At 43.9% G+C, this 23,699-nt stretch overlaps 1 protein-coding gene across 1 annotated transcript in view; it reads right to left on the bottom strand.

Moving 5' to 3' along the window:
• CHMP5 (charged multivesicular body protein 5) overlaps nt 1-23,699 on the bottom strand; it is a 162,999-nt gene that overhangs the window by 118,123 nt on the left and 21,177 nt on the right. The window contains exons 2-3 of the mRNA XM_029589882.1: nt 17,480-17,584; nt 6,473-6,519 (exon numbers count right to left, since the gene is read on the bottom strand). Coding sequence (XP_029445742.1) covers nt 6,473-6,519; nt 17,480-17,584 — 152 coding nt within the window. The remainder of the gene's footprint in view (nt 1-6,472; nt 6,520-17,479; nt 17,585-23,699) is intronic.

The following is a 23,699-nucleotide window of genomic DNA, read 5'->3' on the forward strand; positions in this document are numbered from 1 at the left end:
GGCGATGCTGGGACTCCTTCCTGCATGAGGAAGCTGGCAATATCAAAACAAGACTAGACAGCTCCTCCTTTCTCTTTAGCCAAAGACGTAAAGAAATTTTTCACCAGCTCCATTATTTGGTGGAGTGGCTGACATGTTCTCTGACCTGGAACATCTTTTTCCTGAAACTAAAATAGGCTCTTGCACTTGAATTTGAGGCCTGTTAGAAACAAGAAGCAACAGGGAACATATAGGATCCGGAGTCTCCAAACACAAGCTCTCTGCCAGCAATTTTGTTGGTGTAAGGACTCTAGTGATCGGAGGAGGTTCAAATAACTTATCTCCTTCCACTCCTGATCTTGGATGGACTGCATAAACTTGTCAGTAATTCAACATGTGGGAAAGCACCATTATCCAAGGCTTGAGATATGGAGTGTGCCATAAATTTGTGCATTGATGACATCAATATTTAAAACATAAATGTCTTGCTTCACAGACATTGGATGCTTTGATGGTTTTGGGGCAGACTGCTTTGAATGTCCCGACTTAGCATGCTTGGAAGCATGTATCAACTGAATCGAGTGTGTGCAAGCCAATGGTGCTGACAAGGCATAGACAGACAGCACCAACGTTCCATGCACCAACGGAGCATGAGTTCTGTGCATCGATGCACCATTTGCTGATGGTCCACATTGCTTCTTCGGTACTGGTTGTTCTGGTGGCTCCTTGGAGTGACTCTGCTTCTTCTTTGATGCCAGTTGATTGGCACTACTCAACCCTGACATTCTGGCCTGCCCCAAAGGAGAAGTTTTTGAGGAGCTCTGGATCAACTCTTTTCCTGGTGAGGCAGACAATGCTGGCCTGTAGGAGGAGGAGGAGTAACTGCAACGGCTAAAAAAAAACAAAAAAAAAAACCCCCCGTATGCCATTCCTCCATTTTATAAGCTCTGGAGTGTTGGCGATCATGATCTGTACCTAGTTAATGACAACAGAGTTTGTGCCCATCCGTAATGGACATTACTTTGCCGCAAATGCAGTTTTTGAACCCATTTACTGTGGTGGTCTTTTTGCTGGACATCTTGAGAAGGCAAAACATTACTTTTTTTTTTGGTAGCACTTAAAAGTGTTGTTGTGAGTGCTGCTAAAGCAGCAAGGCAACTGTGAAATTAAGAACTGAAGAAAAAAAATTAAGAAAAATACATGGAAAGATAAAAGATTTTGGAGAGACTGTGGTTAGACAAAAAAATAAGTGAAGAGGCCCACGAGGCAACACCCATATGGGAATTCCCACACATGCTCAGTAAAGCTAAAAGTTCTACTAGCTAGGAGAAGACTGGTCCGTTTGGTGCCACCAGGTGACATCACCCCATATGTCATAGCTAATTCAGTCCTGCTAATTGATGAAAAAAAAAGCAAAAGCCTCGATTATTTTTATTTGAATGTTTTGAATTCCAAGTAGTCCAGCTAGTGGGAGCACGATACCTAAGAACATAAGAAATTGCCATGCTGGGTCACCCCAAGGGTCCATCATGCCCAGCATCCTGTTTCCAACAGAGGCCAAACCAGGCCACAAGAACCTGGCAAGTACCCAAACACCAAGAAGATCTCAAGCTACTGATGCCAGTAATGGCAGAGGCCATTCCCTAAGTCAACTTGATTAATAATAGTCAATGGACTTCTCTTCCAAGAACTTATCCAAACCATTTTTTAACCCAGCTACACTAAGCACATCCTCTGGCAACAAATTCCAGAGCTTAATTGTGCATTGAATGAAAAAGAATATTCTCCGATTAGTCTTAAATGTGCTACCTGCTAACTTCATGGAGTGCCCCCTAGTCCTTCTATTATCCAAAAGTGTAAACAACAGAGTCACATATACTTGTTCAAGACCTCTCATGATCTTAAAGACCTCTATCATATCCTCAGCCATCTCTTCTCCAAGCTGAACAGCCCTAACCTCTTCAGCCTTTCCTCATAGGGGAGATGTTCCATCCCCTTTAACATTTTGGTTGCCCTTCTCTGTACCTTCTCCATCGCAACTATATCTTTTTTGAGATGCAGTGACCAGACTTGTACACGGTATTCAAGTTGCGGTCTCACCATGGAGCGAAACAGAGGCATTATGACATTTTCCGTTTTATTAACCATTCCCTTCCTAATAATTCCTAACATTGTTTGCTTTTTTGACTGCTGCAGCACACTGAGCCAAAGATTTCAAATTATTATCCACTATGATGCCTAGATCTTTTTCCTGGGTGGCAGCTCCTAACATGGAACCTAACATCATGTAACTACAGCAAGAGTTATTTTTCCCTATATGCAACACCATGCACTTGTCCACAATAAATTTCATCTGCCATTTGGTTGCCCAATCTTCCAGTCTTACAAGGTCCTCCTGTAATGTATCACAATCTGCTTATGATTTAACTACTCTGAATAATTTTGTATCATCCGCAAATTTGATAACCTCGTCGTATTCCTTTCCAGATCATTTATAAACATATTGAAAAGCACCAGTCCAAGTACAGATCCCTGAGGCACTCCACTGTTTACCTTTATCCACTGAGAAAATTGACCATTTAATAATACTGTTTCCTGTCTTTTAACCAGTTTGTAATCCACAAAAGGACATCACCTCCTATCCCATGACTTTTTTGTTTTCTTAGAAGCCTCTCATGAGGAACTTTGTCAAACGCCTTCTGAAAATCCAAATATACTACAACTACCAGTTCACATTTATCCACGTTTATTAACCCCTTCAAAAAAATGAAGCAGACTTGTTAGGCAAGACTTCCCTTGGGTAAATCCTTGTTGACTGTGTTCCATTAAACCATGTCTTTCTATGATTTTCATCTTTAGAATAGTTTTCACTATTTTTCCCGGCACTGAAGTCCGGCTCACTGGTCTATAGTTTCCTGGATTGCCCCGGAGCCCTTTTTAAATATTGGGGTTACATTGGCCACGCTCCAGTCTTCAGGTACAATGGATGATTTTAATAATAGATTACAAATTTTAACTAATACAGAAATTTCATTTTTTAGTTCCTTCAGTACCCTAGGATGCATACCATCCGGTCCAGATGATTTGCTACTCTTTAGTTTGTCAATCTGGCCTACTACATCTTCCAGGTTCACAGTGATTTGGTTCAGTTTCTTTGACTCATCACCTTTGAAAACCATCTCCAGAGCTGGTATCTCCCCAACATCCTCATTAGTAAACACGGAAGCAAAGAATTTATTTAGTCTTTCTGCAATGGCCTTATCTTCCCTAAGAGGCCTTTTAACCCCTCGGTCATCTAACAGTCCAACCAACTCCCTCACAGGTTTCTTGCTTCGGATATATTTTAAAAAGTTATTATGAGTTTCTGCCTCTATGGACAACTTCATTTCAAATTCTCTCTTCAGCTGTCTTATGTTATGATTCCTGCTCGTGGAGTTTCCCCCACGAGCAGGCCTCTCTCCTACCTTCTAGCCACACTGCTTTCGCAACCTAGTGCCGCCGCCGGGTCAATCCATTCGTCCAGGAGGTCGCCATTACTGCCACTGCTGCCACGCGGTCTGGACCGCCACACTTCTGACCTCCTAAGTGGTCGGGAGGCTGCTTCCAGTCTTGTCCTTGTTCACGGCAGGGAGCCGAGAGGCAGCGTTTTATTCAGCGGCAGGAAGCTGCGGACGTCAGTTCTCTTTGCGGCCAGAGGCCACAGTTCCCGGTCTCTCCTGGCGGCTGGAGCCGCCTTTGATCCCTCCTGCAGCGGCAGGAGCCGCTGCTGACGTCGGGGCCTGCTCCTCGGCCCAGCCCTGCTCTCCTGTTGTCTACGTCTGTGCAGGGCCGCTGGCCATGGTCCTGCACAGCTTCCTGCTTCCTGCTCCTAAGGCGCAGGCCGTGCCTCTTCACAAGATTTAACGGGCCCGCGGCCGGATATGCCCCGGGTCCTACCTGATGACGGTTTCCTGGTTCAGCCCTATAAAAGGGCTTCTCCTGCACTCCTGTGTTGCCTTGCATTGAAGTTTTCTGTCTCTGGAAGTCGTGTCTTCCAGCGCTCCGTCAGGTCTTCGTTCTTCATTGGAGCTCCATGTCTCGTCTTGCTTCCTGAGGCTTCGTTGCTTCCTGTGGTTTCCTGATGTTCCGTGTCTTCATGTTCCGAGGTTCCTAGTCCAGGCTTCCTGATGTTCCACTTCCTGATGTTCCGCTACTCCTTCGCTCATTTTGAGTCCTCCTGATCCTCCAGCTCCTTTGGTTCTCCAGATGACACCTTGCCTCATCACTGGAGTTTCGTCTCGGCTGGATTCCCTCCTGACCTTCCAGCTTCTCTGGTTCTCCAGATGACACCTTGTCTCGTCATTGGAGTTTCGTCTCAGCTGGATTCCCTTCCTGCACTTGTCCCGCTCTCCGCGTGGTCCATGACCAGCCTCCTCAGGTTGTGTAGGGCGCGCAGTGGGACAGGGTAGTCCGCGACCAGCCCATTGGGTCCGCCCATGTCGGTGAGCTGTGTAGGGCACCCTGAGAGTCAGTGCCAATGTCCGAGCTTTCCAAGCTTCTCGTCTAGAGTCTTCCAAGTTCCTAGTCCACATCCAGAGTCTTCTCGTCCATGTCTTCAGTCCTCTGTGTCACAAGGCCTCCGTCTGCCCTCGTCCTCAGTCCGACCTGCTGCTTCTTGCTGATACCTAAGCAGCAGGTCTGAAAGGGCTGGGAACGGTCGGAGGACTGTTCACTAACCAACATTGCATTACTGGTCGTCCAGAAGCATGCAGGTCTGACAGAGGGTCAGACTTTGTCTTCGCCCATGCTGGGACACGCCTCCCAAACCCTCGGTGCTGTCTTGGATTCGTCTGGAGTCGTGCAGAGGCCCAAGGGCACACATTCCCCTCAAGTTGGGATCGCTCTCCTAGCGGTCCCAAATGTAACTTCTTATCTATGTTTTACACCTCACTTGGCAATGCTTATGCTTTATCCTATTTTCTTCAGATGGATCCTTCTTCCAATTTTTAAAGGATTTTTTTTGGCTAAAATAGCCTCTTTCACCTCACCTTTTAACCATACTGTTAATTGTTTTCCCTTTCTTCCACCTTTCTTAATGCATGGAATACATCTGGACTGCGCACCTAGGATTGTATTTTTAAACAATGTCCATGTCTGTTCAACACTTAACCTTTGCAGCTGCACCTTTCAGGTTTTTTCTAACTACTTTCCTCATTTTATCAAAGTTTCCCTTTTGAAAATTTAGTGTTAGAGCTGTAGATTTACTTATTGTCCCCCTTCCAGTTATTAGTTTAAATCTGATCATGTTATGATCACTATTGCCAAGTGGCCCCACCACCGTTAACTCTCTCACGAAATCCTGCGTTCCACTAAGAATTAAATCTAAAGCAAATTCTATTAAGCAATTATCTGTGGTTTTCTGCAGAAGAAATACTCCCCCTGCCAGCAGGTATGAGCCATCAGAAACACAGTGACCTCAAGGCACTGCAGAACATTATGGCATAATTTTCAGTTAATATACTGATCACTGGTATACTATTTATATCATGAATGCGCGTGGTTTGTGTGTCCACAAGTGCAGGTATAGGGATGTGTTTCCTCTCTTCTCCCCCCAATCCCACCTCCCTCCAGTTACTTCCTCTCTCCCCAGCTTTTTCCTCTCCCTACAGTCACTCTCCTTCTCCAAAAGCTTCACCTCTCCTCCTCCTGGCTTAAGTATTGCCAGCAGCAACCATCCTCCCAACCTGGACCCTGACAGTTGCTACCATAACCCCAAGCCCAGGCCCTGCCAGCCACCACAATGACCTGGGATCCCACAAGCTGCTGCAACTTTTCAACATAGGCCAGTACCCCCACCAGTCACTGCTGCCGCTATCTTCCCGACCCAAGCATGGCCAACCACAGCAACTCTGTCCCCAAGGCCCAGGCCCCTCTGGCATCTCTTCCACGTCTGTTGGACACTAGGCCTGGAAATTTAGGTGACAGGGTAGGAGAATTATAGGCTCAGGGTTACCCAATCAATGTCAGGAAACCACAGCTTTTGTCTTTAAGCATTAGAAAGATACCATTCTCTATGCAACTACTTTGCTTGTTATCTTTTAAACTAATTTTCAATTCTGGTGAAAACACACAATTTTCTTCTTATTATTGTACAAGACTAGAAATAAGAATTTGTAAAAACTATGCATAACCACCACTTATTTTTTTATCTCTTTGCTTCCCTCTCCCAAATGATAGGTGTCTTCCTTATTGGTCAAAGTTTGAAAGAGAAGTTTCCTCCAAGACTTAATCTTGGTGCTGTTTTTCTGCAAGGAGTTGCACAATAGTAGCTGCAGCTGCCAACTTCCCTACCTGCGCTGATCCTCAAGGATGCTGTTCCTTGCTCCCATCAGCTAAGAGACTCAAACCTGTCTCCTGCACCACTGCACAGTGTTATAAACAAAGCCATGGGGCCAATCAGGTACTCTTCCCTTTCCTGGGACATGTTTCCTTACTCAGGGATTCAATAACTTACATTCTTTTTTGCTTGAGCACTCTCATGGCTTTCTGCTTTACCATGTTCTGAAAAAAAACAAAAACAACCGTTTAATTAAGCTGCTGGCATATAGTAGCACCCTAAATGAAGTACAAAAAAAAGTGTAAAAAGGAGTCATGAGTGCACAAGTAAAATTATTAAAAGCAGAACCACTTTTATAACTTGATGGAAATGGGAATGATAGTGTCTGTTTTACAAGCCAAGCACAACAAACAATTGTACTGGAGCTTCATGGTTACTTTAGTGCTCCATCAACTGTGATGAAAAATCTTGCACTTGGGCAGACTAGATGGGTCCTTATCTGCCATCATCTTCTATGTTTCACATAGTAATATCCTGTAATGCAATTGGTAAGATAACTGATGGTCATAATACATACCAAATTTATTGCTGCTTACCAGTGTTAACTAACCCTCTCCTAGAGGCAGACCCATCTAGTCAGGTTTTTAGGATTGCCACAATGAATATATATATATCCTGGGTCTCCAATGTATGCAAATCTCTCTCATGCATATTAATTATGGATATCCTGAAAACCTGACTGGTTAGGTGTGCCTCCAGGACATGGTTGAGAGACACTGTTATATACTAGAAATGTGAATTATTTTTCAACAAATATGTCATCCGCAACAAATAGGTTCCTATTCGTTTGATTCGTGGGTCCGCAAATCGAATGGTGATCCCCCACGAATGAAACAGATCATATTAGTTTCATTCGTTTGGTTCACAGTGCTCTCTTAGCAGCCTTTTGAAATAGGTCATGTGGGAATATCCATAGAAACAACCAGCCCTTTCCTGTGAGTCATAAGTAACCTCACAGCCCTGACAGAGGGGTCAGACAGGTAGGCAAGGAGACCAGAATGCCAACATATCAGAGCAAAGCATTTTTCTAATTCAGCCAATCGCTGCTCTCAGTGCTCTGTGATGCTGTATTTCTACTTTAAGCAAGCATAGCACAGTGCACTTTCTTCTTGGGTTCTATCTGAGAAGGATATAGCTGTTTGAGCTCTCTCAAGAGTGTCTCAAATCTTTAATCAATTGCTATTGCTCGAATTTGCTATTGCTGAAGAAGATATTTGTTCTTTTTTGCTGCTATGCCTGCCAGGCAGCCAGGCTTTTTTTTACTGCATGTTTTGTTTTTTTTAATTGAACTCAGACTGTCTCTCCCACTGAGACAAGCTGCCAGCAGTGGCATTTTATTGCTGATCTTACCCCCCTGGGATAGGTTGCAGGCAGGGTTTGGGTGGTGTGGGTGGGAGATAGTGTGAGAGTTGCAGTGGTTGTCTGGGAGTTGGTATTTTCAAACAACAAGCAGTATCACTGTAGGAATTGGGCTTGCTCAGGCTTCCAGTGTTTTCTCTGAAGTTTCATTTTTTGTGCACACAAAGCAGTCTCAGTTGTAATGTACAGCAAGACACTGCACTGTGTCTGTGTAGTTTTCCACACATATATAGTGGCACAGAGGTGTTCAGTCACCAATAAAGAAATAATCCTTTTAATTGAAATCCCTAGTAGGCAGTGACATTAAATCCATCCATGATGTCAGGGAAAGGTAGGCGTGGTTGAGTGATTGGGACTGGCAGAGGAGGCACTTCAAAAGGCAGTGCCAGTCCCCCATTAAAGTTAAAAAGGGAGCTGTTCCAATCTAAAATCTCTGGAGGGGCAGGCAGTTCCATCCAGAAAAAACTGAAATTTAAAGATGATACACCGCCACCACTTGTTTCTGACCCTGTTGTTTTGGAGGTGAGGGAAATAGAGGCTGAGCCATCCAAGACAAAAGAGCGAGACCCAAAAGCAGCAGTGCGACAGCAGACTGTAGTTAGCGCTGTCGATGTAGTGCAGGCAGTGTTTGAATCTGATTCTGATGAAGAATCATCTTGTATGGGATTCTCTTCAACAGAAATGGAAGACTTAATAGCTGAAGGTGGTTTAGGAGGATTAATTAGGTCTGTCTTAGCCTCCACTTCAGTGCTGGAGGGGAGACATGAAACTGATGAGGAGGAAGAGCAGTCAGCGCAGGCACAGAGTGTGACTAATGCCCCTGGCATTGCTTCTCAGGGTGCACCCACTACTTCAACTCCAGTGCCAGCATCCACCCCGAAGGCTATAGAGAAGGGATCACAAAAGAAATCTGTGATCTGGAGCCACTTTAAAGTGGGGGAGGACCAGCGTTTTGCTCAGTGTAATTACTGTGCCAGGGATATTAGCAGAGGCAAGCAAGTGGGACATTAATTGATGTCTGGGGATGGTGGCAGTACCATTTCATTTAATAAAATTTATTAAACGCCCAACACAAAAAGGCCTGGGCGATATACATAGAACATACATAATAATAAAAACAGACATTACACTTATAAGCATCAATATCAGGTTCCATAGGAACCAAACCAAATTGACCAAACAAACATAAGGAAATTATCCCTGTTCACTGAGTACAATATCATGGTAAAACCATCAGAGTAATTAAACACTTCATACTTCCATAGGATCACAATGGTATTATGAGGCAAACACATTGTCTTTATAAGTTATTAAACACACGAGTCAACAAATAACTCTTAAATGCCATCTTAAATTTTTTAACATCTTCCAACTCCCGAATTTCAAAAGGGATAAGATTCCATTGAACTGGAGCCGCGATGGAAAAAGAAGTCTCTCTAGTATTAACAAGTCGGGCCTGTCTAACAGTAGGGATATCTAATAAATTCAATTGTGATGATCTTAAGGGTCTAGCCGGCTTATGAATACGCAAAAGAGCATTAAACCAAACAGATGATTCAGAGTCACGTAATTTCCACACTATCATGCCTAACTTGAATATAATACGCTCATGAACGGGCAGCCAGTTAAGTTTGGCTAAGACGGGTGAAATCCTATCAGAGCGTTTAGAAGCAGAAACAGCTCTAGCAACTGCATTCAGAATTAATTGAATTGAGTGAATTACAGTCTTAGGCAGACCAATATATAATCCGTTACAATAGTCAATGTGTGGAAATATTATAGCTCGCACTACCATCAGAAAGTCAGAGTCATACAACAAGTGTCTTAAGCCTATTAAAAGACGAAGCTTAAAAAAGCCTGATTTGATCAAGGATCTAATTTGAGGTTTAAATGAAAGAGTGGAATCAAGCAAAAAACCCAAACTCCTAATAGGGTTAAGGAGAGAAAAAGTCAAGCCATCTACTGTAATGGTGTCATGTAGAGGTATAACCAAGGATCTATGAATTAGAAGCATAGTGGTCTTACTAGTATTTAGTAACAACTTGTTTTGTTTGAGCCAGCAATTGATAGAATTTATACAAAACGACAAAAGATCGACCGTTGAAGACCAAGAATTTTGAACTTTTATATAAAACTGTATGTCATCTGCGTAGATCTTAAAACTCTCAGAGATGATAGACAACAGCTTAGCTATAGGAGCAAGGTAGACGTTGAATAACATCGCTGAGAGGGCAGAACCCTGTGGTACGCCTGATCTCATGTGTTGTGAAGAGGAACGTGAGTTATTGAAATTAAAGATTTGAGAGCGATCAGAGAGATAGCTCTCAAACCAAGCCAACACACTACCGGATATCCCGCATTCCCGCAGTCAGAATAACAAAATCTGGTGGTCAATCGAATCAAATGCAGCACTGATATCTAAAGAAACTAAAATAAACTGCTGTCCGCTATCTAGATTACGTTTAATGGAGTCGACTAATGAGATCAAAAGCAATTCTGTACTAAGTCCTCTTCGAAAACCAAATTGATGAGGACTTAAAATTTCGTTCTTCTCCAAAAAATTAGTAAGTTGAACTAAAACAATACCTTCGATTACCTTAGCTACAAGGGGAAGTGATGAAATTGGTCGATAATTTGCTAGAATACCAGGATCTAAAGAAGAACTTTTTAACAGAGGTTTAACTATGGCAGACTTTAACATGGTAGGTAAGATCCCAGTGCTCATGGAATTATTAATCACCTTAACAGAGGCTTTAATAAGCTCAAAAATATCTTTAAAAGTTGACATAGAAATTTTCAATAAGGGACACATAGTGTTGTTAAGTTTTCTAATAACGTTTGAAACTTCAAATGATGACGTCAATTCAAAATCAGACCACAAGGGTAGATTACTTATAGGCACATCAAGATACCAAGGACCCACATTCTTAAAATGTAGAAGCAAATTGTCTAATTTAGCTGAGAAAAAACCAGCAAACATATCAGCTGTAAGAGAGGACAAGACATTTGTCTCTAATTTATTCTGAGAAGTCAACCTATGAACCAAAGAAAACAACCAGTCAGGGGACCCCTTTTTCCAAGCAGCGCAAAGTGATTCAAAAGGAGTAAAGTTATCCCACACTCTCAGCCCCTTCTAGCAGTCAGGTGCAGGCCAGCAGCACCTTGCCATGCATCAGAAGCGACAACCCACCATGGAGGAAATGGGGTGGTGTTCGATAGTGCTATCCCGGGGAAGGAGGCAGGCAGCCTCAAAAGTTGTAACCAAGAGAATCGGGGAAATGATTGCTCTTAATGGCCAGCCCTTGCAGATAGTGGAGAATGTGGGTTTCAAGCATTTGCTGCAGGTCTTAGCTCCAAATTACAAAGTCCCCTCCAGAACCACATTTAGCAGAAAGGTCATACCCAGCCTGTACAACCAGTGTCGCAGTCGCATCCAAGCACTGCTAGCTAAGGTAGAGGGGAGTGTGCATTTCACCTGTGATATCTGGACCGCCATGAATGCTGCACATTCTTACCTCTCCTTGACAGCACACTGGTGGGACCTAGCTGAGGCAGGGGCAGGCAGCAGCTCTATTAGTGAACAAGTATCAGGGTGGAGGTGGGCTTTACTTCACACCCACCTGATGGACGAGGCCCATAACTCAGCCAATATTCTAGCATGCATCAGACAGATGTTGGCAGCTACACCAGAGAGACAGGAATCTTCAGGCAGGGTTCTTTGTCACAGACAATGGTGCAAACATGGTAAAGGCAAAAACTGACGGGGGCTTTCACTCTGCACCTTGTAGTGAAGTCAGCTCTGGGGTTGGAGTCCAAGCACCAAGAGAATGAATACCTGCAGGACTTAATACACAAGTGCAGGAACATAGCAGTGCACTTCCACAGAAGTGTGATGGCGGGGCAGGTTCTCCTTCAAAGGCAGACTGATTTGAGCATGCCTCACAAGCATCTCATTCAAGACACTGGCACCCGGTGGAGTTCCACTTATATGATGCTACAGAGGTTAGTGGAGCAGCAGACACCCCTTCATGACCTTTCTGTGGAAATGGACATAGGTGTGCAGAGTCCCCTAGGATATCATGATTGGTTAGTCATGAGTCAGCTGGTAAAAATCCTGCAGCCCTTCAAGGATGCCACGGAGGAGCTGAGTTCCAGAAGTGCCACCTTAGCCGACATCAACCCTATAGTTAATTTTCTGGAGGAAAATTTGGAGGGCTTTAAACAGGAAGAGGGAATGACAGCAGAGGTGCCACATTGTCTGGACTTTTTGCAGAAGCAGGTGCAAGAGAGATTAGGACCTTTAACAAGACCACAGATACATGCTCGCCACAGCCTGTGATCCCCGTGTGAAAGGGAATCTCGCCCTATAGTCCTATTGTCTCACATTTGTGAAGAAGCTGCTGTTAGGAAATGTCCATGAACAGAGGCGCCATAGGCAGAGACAGATTAGGCATGAAGCAGAGGAGGAAACAGCGGGCACTTCAGAGAGTAATGCAAGCCGAAGCAGGAGCAGCACTCTGTCAGCGACAGCTAGTACTTCCTCCTCCACTTCAGTACGCCAAAGCCATGTTGCCCCTAAAAAATCATCTGTTCTGGCACAGGCTAGAGTGAAAGCAGCTGGCAAGAAGGACTCTCAGCCCACCCAAGCAAAGGAGAAACCAGCAGAAATATCAGTGACACGGTATCTCACAGAACCCATAGAGGATATGCAGACAGATCTGCTGGCATATTGGGCACACAAGTCCACTGTCTGGCCACACCTATCCAAAGTAGCTCGGCGATATCTGTCATGCCCACCAACCAGTGTGCCCAGTGAACGTGTATTTTCAATGACAGGGGATATCATGAGCCCTCATCGCTCAAGGCTGGCACCAGAGTTGATGAAAATGCTAGTGTTTTTGAAAATAAACATGCCTTTGCTTGGGTTTCCAGATTTTCCCTGTGAATGGCAAGATGAATAAAAGCAATTTAAAGCCTTGCAGCAGCTCCACTGCCTCATATGCTCCAGATAATATCAGCACACGTGCCTCACCTCAACCGCTGTGCCTATCTGTCCACTGTCCAGCCCTTGCGTCACTACAAGGGCCTGTCCCTAACCGCTGTGCCTATCTGTCCAGCCCTTACGTTACTACAAGGGCCTGTCCCCAACCGCTGTGCCTATCTGTCCAGCCCTTACGTTACTACAAGGGCCTGTCCCCAACCGCTGTGCATCGGGGAAATGATTGCCCTTGATGACCAGCCCCTGCAGGTAGTGGAGAATGTGGGATTCAAGCGTTTGCTGCAGGTCTAACCTCCAAATTACAAAGTCCCCTCCAGAACCACAGCTAGCAGAAAGGTCATTCCCAGCTTCAATCAGAAGGACTTGGGCCCCTGAGCAGTGCCGGGGAGGCGGTCTTCTATACGCCACATTTCCCACGCCCGGACGGGCAGGGATTCGGCGCTGGACTATTCCCTCTTCACTCGCCGTTACCGAAGGAACCCTGGTTAATTTCTTTTCCTCCACTTAGTAATATGCTAAAATTCAGGGGGTTGCCACGTCTGATCGGAGGTCGTAGTGGGAGAGGAAAAGGAGGCGGTGCCGGCTCCCTTTCTGCATTCTGTACGGGGAGGGCGTAGAGGCCTCAAAAGCTGCGTTCTTCATCGATGCACGAGCCGAGTGATCCAGCACTAAGAGTCGCAGGTCCGTCCATTTCTCGACCCGCCTTGCGCAGTATGGCAGCAGTAATCAACTGAATGACCAAGAGCTGGAACAAGTTCATCTTCCTCATGGTGCCCTTCCGCCAATTCCTTTAAGTTTCAGCTTTGCAACCATACTCCCCCTGGAACCCAAAGACTTTGGTTTCCCGAAAGCTGCTCAGCAGGTAATGGGAATAACGAAGCCGGATCACTAGCTGAAGTATTCAGGCGACTGGCCTGGTTTGAACACTCTAATTTTTTCAAAGTAAATGCTTTGATACCACATTATACTGACAGACTGTAGGTTACACCTGAGGGTACAGGAGAGTCTCAGTCAAACCTTCTCTATCTCCATCTGCTGGTTGGGAGGCAAAACCCAGGAGTCTGAACTGACCCATGTTGAACCATTGTTCACATGGAACCCTTCTCCGCTTCGCCACACTTTCCGAGGCTCGTGCCCCACTCTGGGGGCCAACCCATTCCAGGGAGCCCTTTCCTGCACAAAAGAATGGGAACTCTCTCTGGGGCTCTTGTTTGAATATTTGCTACTACCACCAAGATCTGCACCCGCAGCAGCTCCACCCCACACAGGCATAAGTTCATCATCTTTCAGGCCTAGCACACGTGTTAAGACTCCTGTTTCAAGATGGGTCGGGTGAACAGTACGCCTCGGTTGACAGTCGCGCTGCATGCAGGGGGCCCCGTCTCCCTTCACTAGGGGGAGGGGGATTCCAGAGGAGGGCACAGCGGTGGTCATCTCCCTCGGCCCTGGGAAGAAAATGGTAAAGCTGCTGCCGGGGGGAGGCTACAACATGCTCCGCCAGAGCAGCGAGCCCCCTGCCCCCACCTGAGGCCTTCCCAGCCCAGCCAGAGCCGGTTGTGGCGCACTGCAGTGGAGGAAATGTTCCCTGCGGGGCTGGGGCCATGTGGGAGGCGTTCCCCGCCCAAGGAGGATCCACCACCCCGGTCAGACCAAGCTCTTAGTGGTTTCACGCCCTCTTGAACTGAAATCATTTTTCTAATTCAGCCAATCGCTGCTCTCAGTGCTCTGTGATGCTTTTCCTGCTGTATTTCTCCCTTAAGCAAGCATACCACAGTGCACTTTCTTCTGGGTTCCATCTGACAAGGTTGTTTGCTGTTTGAGCTCTCAGAGTGTCTCAAATCTTTATTCAATTGCTAATTTGCTACAATAAATTTTCTATTGCTGAAAAAGATATTTATTCTTTTTTGCTGCTGTGCCTGCCAGGCAGCCAGGCTTTTTTTTACTGCACTTTTTTTTTTTTTTTTTATTGAACTACTTGTTGACTATCGGTCTCATGCCAGTATTTAGCCTTAGATGGAGTTTACCACCCACTTTCGGCTGCATTCACAAACAACCCGACTCCGAGAAGAGCTGGTCCCGGCACGCCAGGGGCCACTACTACCAACCTAACACAGTCTGTGGGCTGAGCCTCGACTTGTCTTGCCTCGTCTTTCCCCTATCAACACCACAGGGACTAGACTACCTCAGCTCTGCCAGCCTGTCTTTCCCCTATCAAAACCACTGCGACCAGACTACCTCCGCTTTGCCAGCCTGTCTTGCCCCTGTCAACACCACAGCAACCTGACTACCTCAGCTCTACCAGCCTGTCTTGCCCCTATCAATTTTCTGCCACTCTGCCTTGCTGCCATACACCAGAGGACTCTACTCCTTGTGGTGTTCTTGCCACTATTATGGTTCCTCAGTGTGTTAATGCTAGTCTTTCTTTGCTGCTTTGTCCCTTTATTGGTGTCTTGTGGTTTTTTCTGAAACCCTTTCTGCTTGCTATGTTCCCCCTTTATTGTGCTATAGGATGTTGATGCCACTTGTCTTGCCACTTTGCCTCTCATGCTGCCTTCGAAGGTTCATTCAACTGTTATCAGTGCTCCCTTTTGAAACTGTAATGTGTTTTTGACACTCTTGCTGCTGCTTTGCACCTCTGTTAAAGCACTCTTGCCACTCCTGGTACCCCTTTGCCCCTTTACAGTGCCTTAGGCTATTCATGCCACTTTGCCACAGTCTAAGTACCTTGGAGCTCTTTTCTCATTCTGATGATTGCTCCCCAGACGATTCATCCAAATTGATAAGAAAACCCCAATTCTGCAGCCAAAAATAGGCTGCAAATACTTCCCCCATTGACTTTAATGGCAAATGAAAAACAAATGAAACTAATAAACGAATGGGGGGGGGGGTTCTATGAAACTAATGAAAAATTGGGGTCCCAACGAAACGAAAAATGAAACAAAATGAATTTTTTCCTTCTGCACATCCCTATGAATATATACTATAATTGACAACAAAGCTCTTTACCAACACAGCACTATACCTACAGTACCTGTATGTAATTTGCTTTCAAATGTCTGAAAGGCAGAATATAAATAAAATAAACTGAGGAGGTATCCAGTGAAACTTGACAAATGGTCTTTAATAAGGCAACTAAGCTTCTTTTTAGCTGCACTGATGTCCATTCAAGTAGAATAGGATAACAGATAGAATTAACTTCACACCATCTGGTTTTTCTTTTTTTTTTTTTAATGCACACAGCCTGATTATTTTCTCACCCAAGCTCTACTGCAGCTGCTCTCTGTTTGACCCAAGGAGTTAAAGAACAACCAGCAGCAACTAAAAAATGATGTTGATAAACTAAATAACTTTTATATATCTTTCATTATGAAGAGCTCCTGGGGGGTTTTATTTTTGTTGGGTTTTTTTTTTTAAGCAGAGGCTGCATGTAAAGCAAAGTTGGAGGGAAGATCTCCTAAGATTGAACTGCATTATGTGGTGAATTTTTAAGCCTTCAGTGGAGTATTGCCTCTAATTCAGCAGCTCTGTCTCAATGAGTATTCAATTTTTTTAATAATCCAGGCTACTATTTGAGTGGTTTTTTTGGAGGGAGATGCAAAGGTAATGCTCCTCCTTGGAGTCTCATACTTTTCTTTTAAAGAAAAAAAGCCCACAAAGTCTTCAATAACTCCTGAGTGATTCTGGGCTAAACTTAAGTTCTTGCTCAACTGGGTCAAATGTGAATGGTTTTTCCCAATAAAATTTTGGATATACATTGTCATACTTCATTCAACTGCACCCCAATGAGCTTTTGAATTTAGTATTTAAGAAAAATACACAGCTGAAACTACAAAGCTAGCTACCAGTTTTGATGATCGCTTTTTACTCCATCTTCCAAGAACAATGGGTGGCAATAATATTACTGTCCTTTAAGTCTAATTCTAGCTGAATTAACAAGGCACAGCAAGAAAAGTGATTTGCCAAAGGTCAAAAAGCAATGGAAGGGCAGGATTTGAACAAACAAGTCTTGGGAGTCCTAGTTCACTGTTCTAACCATTAGTCCTCCTCACCCTCCAGCACCTATTCAGCTTCCAGTTGTTTTAAGCTCCTACTGCACATTAGTTATTTCACATGATGATCTCACTGGCCTTAGCACACCAATTCCCCTCCCCAATTAACCTCCAGTTTCTAATTATTGTGTGTGACTAAGAAAATTGTTAGCCAGTGGGGTTCTTTAATATCTGAATACCTAAAAGATGTGCCAGTCATGACAAAAAGGATTAGGATTTTCCAGTCTATCTTTTTCCTCACTGCTACAACTGTTCTCCACAGGTAAATTTCTAGAATACAATTTTTCCCTGCAGTTTATTTCTAGCACTTCTGTATACACTACATGGTTATTTTGCTGTACATCTATCTTCCTGGTGTGTCCAAATGCCTCCCATAATCACACTCCTAACAAAACGCACTGCAACAGCACTTGAAAATTAAGTGTAACACCGATAAACCATATCTCGACACAGATGGGCTCATCCAGTTCGTTTGACAGTGCAGATCTGATTCACACTGGAAAACTCTTTCAGAAAAACAAAACAAGTTTATAAAAGTGAACCCCTCCCACCCACTAACACAAAAAACACACACTAAATCAGCAGGTATTACTAACATCAATAATATTTCAGAGAACCTGGCGGACTGGTTGTGATATTCTTCATTGTTTCAAATGACAACCTTTCAAAGAACAAGTTAGTGCAGTATAAAACACACACACTTCACCTAGTCCTTACCTTGGATGGCCCATCTCTCATTTTCTTCATTTGATCCTTGTATTTAGCCAGCTCTGTGTCTAACCGGGCAATCTTCTTGTCAATTGAATCTGCTCTGCCGTCCACCTTTGGCAAACAAAGGAAACAGGGAATTTTTTTATTCCAACTGTAAACACTATCAGTGATAAATTATTTCAGGCATATGTTTTCCTTAAAAAAAAAAGAAAAATAGCAAATATGGCAAAACAGGGAAATGACTTTTTTCAAATGTGTTAGTGATAGAAGGACATGCAAACGAGAGGAAGGGGAGAAATATGTACATGCTGACAAAGAAAACACCAAATTGCTTAACAACTATTTCTGTTCTGTGCTCATTGTGGAAGGGCCAAGAGCAGGACAACAGAAAATAAATACAAAAACCCGAAAGATTGGAGGGTGGCCAATGTAACCCAGATCTTTAAAAAAAGACTCCAGGGGTGATCCAGGAAACTATAGACCAAGTCCAATTTCAATGCCAGGAAAAATGGAAAATATTCTAAAGAACAAAAATGACAGAACATATAAAAAGACATAGTTTGATGGGACACAGCCAGAATGGATTTACAAAAGGGAAGTCTTGCCTCAGCGATCTGTTATATTTTTTAAAGTGTTAGTAAACATGTGAATAATGGTGAGCCAATGGATGTAATGTATTTGGATTTTCAGAAGGCATTTGACAAAGTACACCATGAAAGATTCCTGAGAAAATTAAAAAGTCACAAAATAGGAGGAAATGTCCTATGGTGAATAGCAAGCTGGTTAAAAAAAAAAATAGGAAAGAGTAGGACTAAAATGGTCAGTTTTCTCAGTGGAGAAGGGTGAGCAGTGGAGTGCCTCATGTGTCTGTACTGGAACTGGAAATGCTTTTCTCATCTACATGGCAGATTAATATGATCATATTTACAAGAAATATGAAAAACAGAAATAGAAAATAGATACCAATATAAATCTATTGGTAGAAACATAAGGAAATTAACAAAAAACAACACATTAACTTAGTACAGTCCACATTATTAGAGCCGTCTGTAATTATAAATCACTCTCCAAATACCCATCTAATATTATCCAACAGATTTATCCAACAAAAAAAGTTTCTAAATGTAATGGATCTACGAATACAATTTGCATGGAAATCTTAACCAATGGAGAGAATATGAGGTTTTAATTGAAGAAATTGATTCTTTCAGATCTGTGTCTCCCTAAAAACATCAGGAAAAAATGACCACAGAATAGAGAATCCTTCTAGTTAAAATATTGCTTAAAACACACTTCTCGGGGGGGGGGGGGGGGGGGAAGAAGATGGCTGCATGAGCGGACATGCTTCTTACTGCTCCATTAGTTTCTCTAGATTTCCTCATAATTTCCTACATTTTTATAATTCTGCCTCACAAGAGGAAAGGGAAAGTTCAGGTTTTTCCATCTAAACCCTGCTTTCCCTCGGATCAGCGTTCCATCAAGGAGTTTGCCATCCCTACCTCAGATTTGGGGGCTTCTAGCCACATTGGCGAAGCGGAGAGAGGAGCTTAGTTTTCACCTGGGGAAGTTATCTTTGAGCCCTCCGGACCCGGAGACCACTGCTTTGGCTTCTCCCCAGAGCATCGCCGACTTCGCTAATGTGCCGGGTGATGACCTCACTGAGCAACCTCAGCTGGATGGAGCTGTGGGTGTTCTGCCAGGGTGGGTGTCAAGTTTTTCCCGCTCTCCGCAGTTACATTCACCCGTGGAGAAGGGAGTTGTTGGCAGAGTCTTACCCCCGAAGACATCAGAGGGGAATGCATCTGCAGCCGGAGTTAGAGCTGAAGCTGCTTGTTCAGCTCTACGACCAACCCCCTTTGCAGACTGTTAAACCGGCTGTACCACTCTTGAATCTCTTTGGGACTTAATTGCAGGTAGGTCTCTCATGTTTAATGAGCAATCCTGGCACTTAGAGACTCTCTCTCAGAAGTTGGAGTCCGTTGCACAGGTTCACCAGCAGATTCTCCAGGAACATCCTCCCTATTCAGGCTTCAAGGTATGATATTAAAAGTTTTCAGGCCTCCAATGCCATAATCATTCATGAGCGTATATCTTCCTTAAGAAGGTCAGAATCTATGTAAAATTTTATGAGGCATTTAAACTTGCGATTGTCGAACTTTCCTAAGGTTCTTGGTGAATTACCATTAATTACGTTTAAGAGATATTTGGTTGAAGCTCTCAAAATTTCCTCCAATAAAATTCCTGCTCTTAAGAAGATATAGTTTCTTCCTCAAAGACAGAGCTCCAACCAGTTTTGCTCTCCTCATACATAATCTGGTGGATTTTTCTAATTTATCTGAATACTTGGAAAATTCAACAGCTGAAGTGACTGAAAGATCTACGTTGCTTGTTTCTTTTTTCTCTGAGCAAGATCTAAGTTTTGTTTGTTTCAAGAGTTTAAATGTTCCTTTCTTTGGTGGCTTAGTTCGGGTTTTTCCTGACTTAGCCAGAGCTACACAACTACATCGTAAAACATTTTTGGATATGCATCCTAAAGTTACTGCTTTAGGTGCAAGATTTTGGTTATGATATCCTTGTAAATGTGTAAGTTAAATGCTAATACATATGTTTTCTTTTGTTCAGAGCAGTTGCGGGAATTTTTGGATGCTAGAGTGACAATTCCAGCAATTAACAGATTCTGTAAAGGGTCATTGTATTATGTGTACGGGGTAAATCATGCAGTCTTTCTATGATATAATCTTTAATTTCTATTGTTTTCCTCTTTTTTCTTTCCCCCTCTTTCCCTTTTTTTTTCTTTTTACATGAGAGAGAATGTTTACTGTTTCAATGTAATTTCCTTTTGTATTAGGTTTATTTTTTGTAAATATTCTTTTATTTCTCTCTCAATTTCTATTACAAAGTTTTGTCTGTTATATTTGAAAAGCTTAATAAACATGTTTATCAAGTTGAGATGGCAGACCCAGGTGGCTTAATAAATGCCTTTCAACCTCCAAGCTGTCAGGTGGAGGGAACGATGCATTGGATGAAGGAGGGACCCCCCTTCCTGAGTTAACAGATGTGGATGGTTCTCCAGTGGAATTGGTGGGTGAATGGAGAGCCGCATGAGATATGGATACCAGGGCTGCCTTGGCCACGCTGGAGCTATGAGGATCATATCCGCTGTGTCTCGGATGCATTTCTGAATTGTCCTTGATATTAACGGAATGGGAGGGTAAGCGTAGAGCAAGTCCTCCATCCATGGGATGAGAAAGGTATCTGGAGCATGACGAAGTTTGCTCGGGTAAATGGAGCAAAATGCTTGGGTTTGACGGTTGCTCTCTGTGGCAAAAAGATCTAGTATCGGGTTGCCCCAGCATTGAAAGATGCTTGTTGCTTCTTCTGGATTCGAAGTCCATTCGTGTGGATGAAATAATCTGCTGAGGCGATCCGCCATGACGTTGTCTAAACCCGGAAGGTAAGTGGCTTGCATTGAAACTTTGTTTGCTATTGCCCACGTCAGTATTCAAAGTGTTTCCCTGACAGAGGATCCATGAACCTGACCCTCCTTCCTTGTTTATGTAGAACATGGCGACTTGGTTGTCTGTGTATGCCATGAGATGCTTGCCCCGAACTTGAGGGGAGAAGGTTTGAAGCGCTTTCCAGATGGATCAAAGTTCCACCAGGAGGTTGATCTGTTGTGTGCTCTCCTGAGGACACCAGAGACCTTGAGTCTTTAGATTGCTTAGATGGGCTCCCCACCCCCTCCTGGATGCATCCTTTGTGAGCTTAAGTTGATGAGGAGGTAACCGGAAAGATGCTCCCGAGGTCAGGTTGTTGGTGTTTTTCCACCATTGAATGTTGATGCGCATTTGAATCTTAAGTTGAGAGGGGTTGAAAGTATTGAGACCATTGATTTTTTAGTCCCCATTGTAGGCGGCGCATGTGTAGTCTGGTGTATGGAACTACATGGATAGCTGCCGCCATGTGACCCAGTAACTGGAGGACTTGACGTGCCGAAGTATATGATCGGTTGCATAGACATCGAGCTAGTGAGGATAAACGTTTGAATCCTGTCCTGCGGAAGGTACGCTCTCTGTTGTGTTGTATCGATGAGCACTCCAATGAACTGTAGTGTCTGGGTCGGTTGGATTTCTCATAATTTATTATGAAGCCCAATATCTGAAGGCAATTGATTGTTTGGAACGTGTGATTCCGTAGTGTAGCCTGATCCGAGGCTACTAAAAGCCAGTCATCCAGATAGGGAAATATCTGGATTGACAGTTGTCTGAGGTGAGCCACCACCACCGCAAAACATTTTGTGAACATTCTTGGGGCTGAAGATAGGCCAAAGGGTAGAACTTTGTATCGACAGTGGCTGTTCTGAGCTTGAAAGCAAAGGTATTGCCAGGAAGAAGGGTGCATGGGTATATGGGAGTACGCGTCCTTCAAGTCTATGGAACATAGCCAGTCGTTGGGCTGTAGGAGGGAAAGAATAGTCTTTAGAGACGTCATCTTGAATTTTTCTTTCCGAATGTGTTTGTTGAGGGTCCGTAGGTCTAAGATGGGTCGAAGACCTCCGGACTTTTTTGGGATGAGGAAATAATGGGAGTAGAATCCCCGATTTTCCTGTGATATTGGAATTCTTTGAATGGATTTTTGGCTTTGTAGATTTTGTAACTGTTCCTGAAGTTACAGTGAGTGGGTTGATGTATTCCGGGGGGGGAGAGAATGAGGGAGGCATGGGAGTGTTACAAAATGTATCTGGTAGCCTTCCCTTATGATGTCCAGCACCCAAGAATCTGAGGTAATTGCCTCCCAATTGGCATAAAATAGCCGGAGGCGACCTTCTATGTATGGTGGTGCAGGTGGCTCGGGATAGCTCAAAAAGATGAAGTCTGTTTTTGAGGGGGTGCTGGCTTTTGTGGTCGTTGTTGACGAGGTCATCCACGGGATTGTAGAGTGTGAGATTGGTATCTCTAGTGGGAATAATTTTGCGTTCGATAGGTATTGTATGGTTTAAAGGGTGCCCTTGAGTAGGATTTCTTCTTGAATGAAGGGTAAAATTTCCTGGACGAGGTATGGAGGTCCATAGGAGAAGTGAGTGACAGTACCACGGTACTCTGTTCTTTAAGAAGGGTAACTGTTTCTGCAAACTTCTCACCAAAAAGATTGTTTCCTAGACATGGTATGTCCGCTAACTTATCATGGATGTCCTCTCTTATAGCACTCGCTCTCAACCATGCCATTTGTCTTGCTGCTATAGCTGTAGCCGAAGATCTTGCGGAAGACCCAAACGACTCATACACAGACCAAAGTAGATGGCAAAGTCCTTCTTCCATGTCTGTAAATGGCTGTGGAAGAGTATTATCAGAGGCTAAACATATGGGACATAATCTCTGAAGACATTTATTTGGACTCTTTTATATACCAAAGTATAGCAAGCTGCCTTCACTCCGGTTTACATTCAAATAAATACTGGATTACGTAAAACTGATAGTGTTGAATTTCTGTTGCTAGCATGAATGAATGGTATACTTTACGGCCGAAGTCATCCATGGACTTATGGTCCTTCCCTGGTGGTGAATTGGCATGAAGGTTTGACCTTTTTGCCTTTGATAGTGCAGATTCCACTACTACTGAGTTGTGTGGCAATTGTGCGACATTGTAAATTGTTGAATTACGCATACGATACTTGAAGTCCGTTTTCCTTGATGTAGCTGTGGTGGTAAAAGGTTTCTCCCACATTTTACAAAGGACTGTATCCAGCACTGTATGTGGTGGTAGAGCTGTTGGCTCTGGAGGCATTTCGAATATTTTCAGTATTCCAAGAACCTCCGACCTAGGATCAGAGATCTTTCCCATCTCTATATTTAAAAGAGAGCCTACTTTCTCGATGAATTTTGTGTAGGACAAGTCTTCGGGAGGGGAATAAGGTTCCGGGAGACCTTCTGGAGGGTCGATGGAAAACCTGTAATGAACCAGGGGACGATGGCCATGGCGAGTCTGGAGAGTCCAGTCGATCAGCAATTGGAGATGGTGCTGACGGCTGAGAGGGAAGGAGTGGAGCTGGTGAAGGCTGAGAAGGCACAAGTGAAGGCTGAGGATGTACCATGTTGAGATCTTGAAGAAAAGTATTTAATGCCTGCGAAATCTGTAACATCGCTTTAGATGCGAGAGGTTGTGCAGGTCCTGGAAAAGGACCTGGTCCTGGAGGCATTGCTGCTATGAATGAGTCTTGAGGAGGGGA

Source organism: Rhinatrema bivittatum, chromosome 2, assembly GCF_901001135.1.
Source record: "Rhinatrema bivittatum chromosome 2, aRhiBiv1.1, whole genome shotgun sequence".
Taxonomy (NCBI): domain Eukaryota; kingdom Metazoa; phylum Chordata; class Amphibia; order Gymnophiona; family Rhinatrematidae; genus Rhinatrema; species Rhinatrema bivittatum.